Here is a 10,771-nt window from a genome sequence, read left to right as displayed (position 1 = left end):
TTTCACCTGCTGGTGGACAACCTGAGGGTGACCGACGGACAGCTACCTGCAGGAGAGGGAGCCGCCCTCAGTCTCAGCTCACCTGTCTACCTGGGTGCAGACCTCACGACCCCAAACACAGAAGCACAGGTACCTCTTAGCTTACCTGTCTACCTGGGAGCAGACCTCACATCCCCAAAGACAGAAGCACAGGTACCTCCTCACTCTCATGTATACCTGGGCGCAGACCTCACGACCCCAAACACAGAAGCACAGGTACCTTGTAGCTTACCTGTCTACCTGGGCGCAGGCCTCATGTCCCCCTTACACAGAAGCACAGGTACATCTTAACTCTCATGTACACCTGGGTGTAGACCACACACCCTTTAACACAGGCGCACAAGTGCCTCTTAGCTTACCTGTTTACAGGTACAGACCTTATGACCCCCAACAGAAACAGGTATGGTTGGAGGCGGACCCTTCTGACAGGACGTTGTCAGAGCACTGAGTTGTCTGGCGTTTACTATCGTTAGTAGTGTCAGACATTACTCTGAGGTAAATTGTCACAGAATATAGCAAAGACTTTATACTTAAAAATGTTTTACATACATTTATAGACAGTTGTGTCTTTATGAGATTTACACTTACAAATTTGTGTTTGTTTTGGTTGTTTTTGTTTTGCAGAGGAAGTCCTTGCCCAGGGCTAGTGTGACAGGGTGCATTTATAATTTCAAGTTTTATAACGAGCTGGTGGGTGAGCCTCTGACCAAAGAAGGAATATCGCCGTGTTTCGACAGTAAAATGGAGTCAGGGGTCTTTTTCTCTGGTGAAGGAGCTTACATGGCTTCCCGTGAGTTTGTTTCTTTTTTACATTTAGTACATTGGAGAACTAATCAGCTTTCTACTGTAAAATGACTGATGAAAAACCTCATGAGCAGTTAAAAATGTTCATATATTAAGAAGATAGAAAATCGTCAGCAACTATCCCACTAGAAACAGTGGCTGAAAAAACTGTGCCGTGTTGTGATGTATTTGGGCTTCAGAGACCCCTAAACTGTGGCGTGTTGTGATGTATTTGGGCTTCAGAGACCCCTAAACTGTGCTGTGTCGTGATGTATTTGGGCTTCAGAGACCCCTTTGATGGTGGATGCTGACTTCCACCTTACCTTTGCCGTCCGCCCTCGAGATGTACTGGGCTTACTTTTCCATGCAAGAGGACACCACAGGCGAAGTATCAGTGTGTACCTGCAGAACGACAAGGTGGGTGCCGGCTTAGTCTTATTCAGTTAACCGAAAGAGGTGTAGAGAATCAAGAGTCAGAACTTAAATTTAAACGTGAAATTAAGCTATCAATGATGTCCGTTAGAACCCATGTTTCCAGTTATACAGGTAATATTTTATTTGCTGAGTAGGCTTATGTTGCCAAGTGTTTGGAGGTAACAATTGATTTGAGTGGAAATGAAGGCCAGTGAACATTGCCTTATCTGTTCTAGCTTCACTTTCCACTTAAATCATATATTGTCACCTAGTGGTTGGGAGAGAACAATTCACATGCTACACTGTACATTAAGAGTTTGTTTTGATGACATTTCAGATAATTGCTCGGGCAAATGATGGAGGAGGAGACTACACCGTGTCGATAGCTATCTCACACAACCTCTGTGACTCTTTCCACACTGTCTCAGGTAAACTACTCTACCCACAGGAAGAGCATCATCGTTAAAATATCCATTTACGGAGGAAGGCATTAAGAGATGTGAAAAGTAGTGTGACATTGATCAAGCTTAATATTTAGAGAAGGAAAAGAGATAGAACAGAAGAGATGTTTATTTATCTTACGGTCGGGTAGTGCTGCTTCGTTACACCATCTCAATGTTCCGCAGTGTACAAACAGAAAAACTCCATCAAGCTGGAACTAGACTTTAAATCCAGACATGTCAGAGGACCTTTGGCAGCCTCCTACTCCAGCTCCCTGGACTCCTTGTATTTTGGGGGCATACCGGGTAACTCCACCAACCACACATCACACATGAACTCACTGTGCTAATGCTACATATCGGGTAACTCCACACATCACACATGAACACACTGTGCTAGTGCTACATATCGGGTAACTCCACCAACCACAAATCACACATGAACTCACTGTGCTAGAGCTACATATCGGGTAACTCCACACATCACACATCACACATGAACTCACTGAACTAGTCTAGAGCTACATATCGGGTAACTCCACACATCACACATGAACACACTGTGCTAGTGTAGTGCTACATACCAGCTAACTTCACCAACCAATCATCACACATGAACTCACTGAACTAGTCTAGAGCTACATATCGGGTAACTTCACACATCACACATGAACTCACTGTGCTGTGAACTCACTGTGCTAGAGCTACATACCGGGTAACTCCACACATCACACATGAACTCACTGTGCTAGTGCTACATGTAACCTGCTGCCTGTTTCTCTGTTTGACCTGAGACATACATGCCACACACATCAGCAGCAGATCAGTTGTATAGTGTACTGGCCAATCAAACTCATCTCTGTCCATTTGAACGCTTAGTATGAAAATATCAAAATGAGAAATAATGCTGAAAATAATTATTTGGTTCCTTAAAATGCGAAACGTTCCTTGTGCCGGTGAATTGAACTGAGCTTTAGAAATGATAGGCCCTCGCACAGAACCCTGCATCTTGGGGTTCTGAGTAAAATCTTTATGGTTCCATTGAAATAGAACCTCCTTGTTCTCGTAAATGAAAGCCTGTAATCTACCTTCGTGAAGCTTGTCATTTACCTGTATACCAGTATTACCGGCACCATGCACCTGTATTTGTCATGTACCTGTATTCTGCTCCTCTCGTTTGATGAATGTTGTCATCATTGCCACCGCAGGGGACCTCCAGGCTCAGCACGTCCCAGTGAGGCGGTCTTATGTGGGCTGTCTTCGGGACGTGCGGCTGAACGGAGAAGACGTCTCGCTTGGGTCCCTCTACACGCCACACGGCCCAGTGAGCCTGCAGGGGTGCCCTGTAAACTAAGGCCATCTGTGTGACCCCAAGATATCCAGCTCCGCCATTTAGACTGAGAAACATCCTTGATCCATATATATGCACACACACACACACAACCTCTCTGCTACACACACATTTAGACTGAGAAACATCCTTGATTCATGTATATGCACACACACACACACACACACACACACACACACACAACCTCTCTGCTACACAAACATTTAGACTGAGAAACATCCTTGATCCATATATATGCATGCAACTGACGACAGAGAGGCTTTGAAAATCAGGTCCTGCTGATAAAAGATGGCGGCGAGCGAGGAGCTTTACCACAGATGGAGGAATGGGATCTGCTCAAGAGCAGCAGAGGAGCTTTAGATTAGAAAATCTGCATTATGATTTGCTACAAATGAATATGAATGCATAACAAAATGTTGAGACCTAAACTGTCTTAATCTTAATGAATGAATGAATGAATGAATGAATGAATGAATGAATGAATGAATGACATAAACTCACCTTTCAAGTCTTTCTAGCATCCGAGTTCTGGCATTTCAAATCACAGCAAATTTTTATGAAATGATGTGTTCAGTAAACCTTTAGGGAACTTATTGTGGCAAAATAAATTGCATTTCACATTCCTCATTGTTTACATTTAATGGACATTTGTACGTGTTGTGTTCATTTTTTGAGTATTACCTAATTGCTATTAAATTACTTTTCAAAAGTAGTAATACATTTGATTGTGTATAATCTCTGCATTCTCCATGACAAAAGGGAGTGAACTCGTCCACCATCCACCATCAACCCCAAGCCAGCAGGAAATCATCAGACATCACATCGTACGGTAGTAAAACTCCAGTGCGTAGTTCTTGAACGAGACACACCAGACGGTCACCCCACGTTCTTTTTGGGATGTGGCGACTGGACTGGGTGAAGATGTGAAGAAATACCGTGCAGGAGATGGGGCTATAAACCCCAACACAGTGCCCACAAAATAAACAAACAAAAACATTCAGGCCGTACCCCCCCGGAACTCAAGTGCGTGGCACCCTGGGCACCTGCTTGGCCGATTAGGCCCAAATAATGGCACCTTCTCAAGGCCCAAAGCGAGGCCCCAAACTAGGCCCAGGCACTAAGCCCGAAGCTAGGTACATCGCTAGCCACCCAGAAAATAAATACATGAACTAAACACATTGACTAGGCACATTTAACAAGGCACAGAAACTAGACATGAAAACAAGGCACAAAGACAAGGTACAAACAGTTTCCACACATCTAGATACGAAACCAACTTCACCTCCATCAGGGAAGTGGCCTCTCATGCCTGTCTCTCCTCACAAGGCTCTCCCACATGAACATGAGGCACCTATTACATAGAGTAGCCCATTGGACTTGATTAGTCCACTTAGCTCTCCGTGGAGCCTACCACTGTCCTGGGGGAAGCCCGGACCCAACCATTGTGGGGGGGAGATAGTCTTTTAAAGGGGCAACACCTCTTTTCATGCCACAGTGAGAAGGGAGGAAATTCGCCTTCTCACAAAGGAACAGTGAAAAGAATGAAGAAATATTCCTGTGTGTTCCATGCATCATCACTGTGGGTCAAGTGATTTTTAGGGCCAGAAAAAGTACAGAATTGCAGTAAAAAGGAATGACACAGAAACAAGAACACAGATGCTTCAGAATACTGAAGTCAACTGATGGAGATCATTTCGAAACACTGTTAATGACTTCAGAATATATTAATCAAGTGCCTTGTATTAATATATACCTTGTATGAATCATGTGCTTATGTAAGCAGGAACATGGCTTTTCTGTGTTTCTGCGTGTGTGTAACTTAGATTATTAGGTGCCACTTTGTCTGCATATGTACAAGAGCATCCTTGTGCTGTGAGTGAGCCCGATTGCAATTGTTATTGAATAAATATACTGATCTACAACTCCGGAGTCCTGAGATAACCTATCATCAACCAAACCTTGCCTGTAGCCAGATTTGAATCACTGTCGCAGCTCCAGAAGTAGTTTTGTTTTTCACCAAAGATACATACCTCACCTTTAGATACATACCTCACCTTTAGATACATATTTCACATTTAGATACTTACTTCACCTTTAGATACATAACTCACCTTCAGATACATACCTCACCATACCTCACCTTTAGATACATACCTCACCTTTAGTAGGTTTTCAGTAATAAGGTTGTCAACAGCATGGTCTCATTTTACCAGCACAAGTACCACATTATACATATTAAATATGTGAGGTATCCACTTTGAAGGGTTAAATATTATTTTATTCAGATTTATTTCACAACTGAATGACACCTCAAATACCCGCTCACCAAAAAGTAGGATTATATTTATTCAAACAAAAAGCAGACTTAATATATGGACATGTTTCAAAATGCATATGAAATAATTCTATTTATAATAATTCTAAGTAAGCATTGTTGTTGTGAAGAATGTTAGTATGCAGACAAGTCTGACAAGTCTGACAAGTCTGCTATGGTTCCATCTGAAACTGTACAATGGGATGTTCTTCACAATGTATGTGTAACAGGGTTTAATGTGCTTCCCTGAATTTTCCTCCCTTCATGGGTTAATTCTCTAGCACGGTCAAGGTGCAGATTATTGGTTCCCGAGTATTATTTGGATACAATGTTTTGAAGTGGGTGTGATTGAGAGGTTGTCTCTGGGTTCTTCCTTTCCTCTGTCTCTTTCTTTGAATGTATAAGACAGAGGTAGGTACACGTCCTGCAGACACACACTAGCGAGTTAGCTAGCCTACATGTGAGCTTGTTTTGTGCATATTAATTTAAGTGGCTTGCCTGATTTGTGTTAACAGGAGCTGAGCGACTGGCTAGCTTCTGTTTGACTGATTTTCTTTTCTTTATTTGCATGTATCAGGTGGGTCACGTTTTACACTTCTGTATTGTATGCACGTGTTTGTGCGAGCTCTTTCTTCGAATGTATAAGACAGAGGAGCTGAGCGACTGGCTAGCTTCTGTTTGACTGATTTTCTTTTCTTTATTTGCATGTATCAGAGAGCAATAAAACGTGCGAATACCAGGTCGGTGGCTGTGTTTTCCTTTAAACTACACAACGCAGAGTGAAACAGCGAGGGGAAGATAACCTCCGTTACATATGGGTATTATTACAAAGAGGACAAAGATTTTAATTTGAAGTCACAGGTACAGTAGTACCATTGGAGGAGAGTTTTTACAGCAGAGTTCTTAGTAAAACGTATGCACTTTCTGACAGTAGGTAACATATACTGTATGTGAATATAGAAAGAGATTATATAAGTATGAGTATATGTGTTTGCATTGCATTCAGTTACATTCTTCATATGCATTAATGTGGAAATGGGTGTATACTATTTGAGACACAGCTCATGTGTTGAATTAAAAGAATATAAGAGATAGAATTAAACAGGCATTCTGGTGGTCCATCAGAGGTCCTTCTTCCTCCGTCCCTGGTGAGTTAGCATCACACCATCTTGACTGTGATGTCACTGGGGTAGCCCATCTGAATCAGCTTCTCCCTGATCTGCAGTAACCAATCAGACAAGTCTGCTATGGCTCCATCTCATACTGTACAATTGGATGTTCTTCACAATGTATGGATATTATTACAAAGAGTCTGTAACAATCTGTGGAAATTCCAATGTCATTAACAACCTTTTGATAAGAGATGCACACCTAACATACACATTCATTCATTTAGTATATGATTTCATCTATAACATATACATTGATTCATTTAGTATATGATTTCATCTATAACATATACATTGATTCATTTAGTATTTGATTTTATTGAAAGCAACTTGTTACCTAGTTTTCCATCAGTATTTTCCCCATGAACTTGGTGTTGCTAGCACCTTGCTCTACCATTGTAGCTACTACAAGAAGAGAAGTTTGTTTCCTGGGAACTAAACCCCACGTCTCTATGTTTTACGAACACTGCATTGAGCAAAAGCACTGGAAATGGTGTTTTATAAACATTTGAAACATTAAATAAACAATAAACAACTTTTATTTGACGCAAAACAATCTGCAGGTAATGACAGTTCTTTCTCACTGTGGGGTTGTTCATATGTTCGTCCTCATAATTCAATCTGATAAAGTGATAATACTCTTAGATAGGAACATGTGATCAGAGCTAGTCACCTGGAGCCATATCAGACGGGGAGAGCTTTCTCTGCAGGACGACCTTCAGCCTGAGCCTCTGCTGGAAGTGTGTCTTGGGTTCTGTGTCAAATGAACAGAGGGCTTCATATTAACTCACACAGGAACAGCAGAGATTGCACTGCTTCTTCTAACTGGGTTAACTTTTCAGATAACTAAGTGAGATGAATTCTACACCCCGTACCTCTGCTAAGAAGACTTTCTGTGTGTGCAACTTCCAATAACAAAAATGTATTCCTCACATTCATACTTTATATAAGTGAGATGAATTTTCCAATATGGATGTCCATTGTCAATTATTTTAGCAAACAAATGTCTTATTTTGCCTTTGGAAACATAGGCCTACTTGACAAACTATTTCCTAGAACCCAGATCATGGGAGGAATGAGGTAATGTTAATGTCTTAAAGCCACATTGCGTAAAATGTTACCTTAAAATGAGAGCTTCCAAATCATTTTGGTGATACACTAGCTTGTAATACGGAGAATGGCACCTGTGCCACTGCCACAGCATGCCTGGTATTGCACTATGTAACTTTGGGGTACAGGACGCGAGAACTACGTAATGCTTTAGGGCACCACCTCAATTACCAACAACTAGACCCATCTGCTAGCTATAAGAGGAAGCTAGCGCAGTATTCTCTGTATGGAAATTATGGCAGAGATGATGAAGAAACCCAGGAAGAAGTTGTCAGAGGAGAGGAAGAAAAAAAGAGAGAGTTTTTCATCATAAACATCCCTCCCAATGTTAGTTATGAAAGTATGCGACATAAGCTGTAAACTTATTGGTGTCATCCCTGTGTCACAGAGATTTGTAGTTTTTCCAGATGCCCAAAGTCATCGATCTCAGTCCTGTCTCAGGCTAGCATCCAAATAAATTAATTTCACGTCAAAAAGTTTGAACAGTCTTTGTCAATCTCACGCCAATACGCATTGGAAGTTTGCAACCTTGAAAACCTTACTCAGCTAGCTTGTAATAAATTGCACTGTCCGATGTATATTAAACATGTTGCCAACAACATTTTATGAGATTACACATACTCCACATTCGAACGCTTAGAAAACAATGTATATGGACTGAAACTGTAAACAGTATTTCAGCAAAACAAAAATTTGTCATTCTTTTTTTGTTATTCTTTGGTTAAGCTAGCGTCCACCTCTGATGTCACAATACATACAACTCTGAAGAGTCTATATTGTGTAATATATATATATATATATATATATATATATAGCCGTTGTCTTTGCCGGTTCCGTACCCTTCAGCTTGTCAACAAATACACGTGTACACTGTCCAATAGGGGGTCTTGAAGGGCAATTTGTATTTACGACAGTGGTGTAAAAGTGAGCTACACTCCGCAACTTAAGGGGGAGCTCAGTAGCAAAAAAGATCGAGTCTGGCATAATGGGGCTTTAACAAGAGCAGAGCAGACCACCACTGCTCCATTCATGTCTATGGGAATGTCACAGGATTTCATCAATTAAGACCCCCTCGTTTCTCTCTCTGGTTAGGAACTTTATTGTGATTCCCAGACTCTTGAGACCTATTCTGACCCTTTTCAATGAGTTACTTTAAACAGAACAAAAATTATTTGAAGTCTGCACCAAGATCGTGGGGGTCGAAGCATTCACACATTGTGTACTTTCTGAACTGTGTCGTAGGTTTACTGCCTAAGTCCCGTATTGATCTACCATTCCACTCACGGCTGCCTGGCTTTTAGATACAAAAATGAGAATTTGACCTCAGAGGATAACGTATTACATTAGAATTTAAGAAAAAGTACAATAGTAAATACCAAATCATTTAAAATGATACAAACACATAAAAAATACATGTATGAAGGTATGAAGGAAAATCTAACAATACACAGTAATGTGATCTGACAAACTGGCCATAGACTGAAACAAAGGAATTGTTCCTGGTTTGAACATCGCTTACTTGGAGTGGTTGGAGCAGGGTTAGTTAAATCGCTTACTTGGAGTGGTTGGAGCAGGGTTAGTTAAATCACTTACTTGGAGTAGTTGGAGCAGGGTTTTTTACAGCAGCAGGAATTGTTGCAGTTGTTACATCTGTGTGGCGTATGGAGATATGTTTTAGATAATAGATATGAGAGGTGAACATCTTTTCCCAAGGGAAACAATGATGAATGTAAAATGGACACTAACAAACTATAGTAGCTTTATCAATAAAGAGCCTTTTACCTGTACAATATGCCATATTGCAGGTAGAAGGGTTCACTAGTTTGTAAACAGTGTAGTTTCCTGGACACGCTTTCACCTGGATGGGTGGTGGTTTGTACGAGCAGCAGCCCCCCCCACACACCTCTCTGGTCACGATGCCATCTTCCGGGCGAGGTTGTGGACCGTTCAGCCTGAGAGGTATATGGGTACCGCAGCGATAGTAAGGCACACACACGTTAGGCATCAGAACGCTCTCCCCCTGGTGGAACATGCGGTACCAACCCTGCCACTGGACATTACGGTCACACCTTTGCACTGACCGGTCCAGGTTGGAGACGGCCCTCCATGTGTCGTTCAACACAGTGTACATGTCACAGGGGTCACTCTCGTCATTTAAGGTGGGTTGCAGGGTATGTAGAACTATTATGGGATTCAAAGAAGCACACACACAAACACACACACACACACACACACACACACACACACACACACACACACACACACACACACACATAGTAATGGTCATCACACCCAGTTTTTAATCACCTCCATTTCTCCTGCTCTAGGCTGGGCCAAGTCCATGCAGAGTCGCCTTTTATCTGGCTTGCATGTCTGAAAGCATGACATCACTGAATATGCCCTATGATAGCACTCGTCCAAACAGCTCATACATTCATGAACAATTGATGATACATCATCTGAATTTCAGTATTATATGCAAAACACTCTACTAACCCTTTAAGCCCTGTGAAATGTACTAACCCTTTAAGCCCTGTGAAATGTACTAATTCAACTACATTACATCTCCCTCTATCCACAACACAACCCCAGATCACTGGAAATGATATGCTATTTGGCTGTGATAGTAATTTTTATACCATATATTTGAGACAGTCTGAGTTATGATCAGTCCAGGAAACAGGTTTAATCTTGTACAATGATGCGCATTCAAGGCAGAGAGAGACAGAGGGTTCACTCAACAGCTTTTCCTAAATCTCTTTCTGATCAGCCATTGTAACATTTCAGTTTATATGCCCTCTGAGTATAAGGGGTGTCACCTTGTATTCATGAAGCCCAGGGCCATCAAGGCACTTTGACTTGACCAAGAGGAAGGGAGTGAGACCACTTATCACACCTGAACTTATCACACCTCACTCAGGTCAAACCATTCTAAGTATATTCAACCAAATATTTGTCATTCTTTTTTTGTTATTCTTTGGTTAAGGCCCCATCACACCATAACGTTCTGGTCAACATTCTATGACGTTAGAGGAAACGTTGGTAATCGTCCATGGTCGCTGGTATAGCGCCAGAAGAGCGTTGTGTGAAAGCTGGTGAACGCTGTAATCGTCAGTAATCGTCGGTGATCGGCGGAGAATGCTGGTCCGAA

The 10,771-nt window shown here is 41.7% G+C and overlaps 2 protein-coding genes across 2 annotated transcripts in view; both read left to right on the top strand.

Annotated features, from left to right (window-relative positions):
- Window positions 1-353, top strand: part of LOC116219908 (laminin subunit alpha-4-like) — a 1,745-nt gene extending 1,392 nt beyond the window's left edge. The window contains exons 3-4 of the mRNA XM_042710589.1: window positions 1-192; window positions 312-353. The exon at window positions 1-192 is cut by the window's left edge and continues 27 nt beyond it. Of these exons, the coding sequence (XP_042566523.1) occupies window positions 1-192; window positions 312-353 (234 nt within the window). The remainder of the gene's footprint in view (window positions 193-311) is intronic.
- A 1,158-nt stretch (window positions 354-1,511) lies between these two features.
- LOC116219610 (laminin subunit alpha-5-like) lies at window positions 1,512-3,276 on the top strand. Its single transcript, XM_031563425.2, has 3 exons — window positions 1,512-1,664; window positions 1,863-1,982; window positions 2,885-3,276. Exons 1-3 carry the CDS (start codon window positions 1,562-1,564, stop codon window positions 3,028-3,030), a joined length of 369 nt encoding a protein of 122 aa, XP_031419285.1. The 5' UTR covers window positions 1,512-1,561; the 3' UTR covers window positions 3,031-3,276.
- The last annotated feature ends 7,495 nt before the right edge of the window (window positions 3,277-10,771 follow it).

This window comes from Clupea harengus, chromosome 1 (genome assembly GCF_900700415.2).
Source record: "Clupea harengus chromosome 1, Ch_v2.0.2, whole genome shotgun sequence".
Lineage (NCBI taxonomy): Eukaryota > Metazoa > Chordata > Actinopteri > Clupeiformes > Clupeidae > Clupea > Clupea harengus.
This window is presented reverse-complemented; position numbering and strand designations above follow the sequence as displayed.

What these genes read in the sequence shown, in the direction of transcription:
- LOC116219610 (XM_031563425.2), top strand. Translation starts at nt 1,562, where the DNA reads ATGACATTTCAGATAATTGCTCGGGCAAATGATGGAGGAGGAGACTAC. An exon ending in CTCTTTCCACACTGTCTCAG is followed by an intron (nt 1,665 to 1,862) that starts GTAAACTACTCT and finishes AATGTTCCGCAG; the next exon opens with TGTACAAACAGAAAAACTCC. An exon ending in GTATTTTGGGGGCATACCGG is followed by an intron (nt 1,983 to 2,884) that starts GTAACTCCACCA and finishes TTGCCACCGCAG; the next exon opens with GGGACCTCCAGGCTCAGCAC.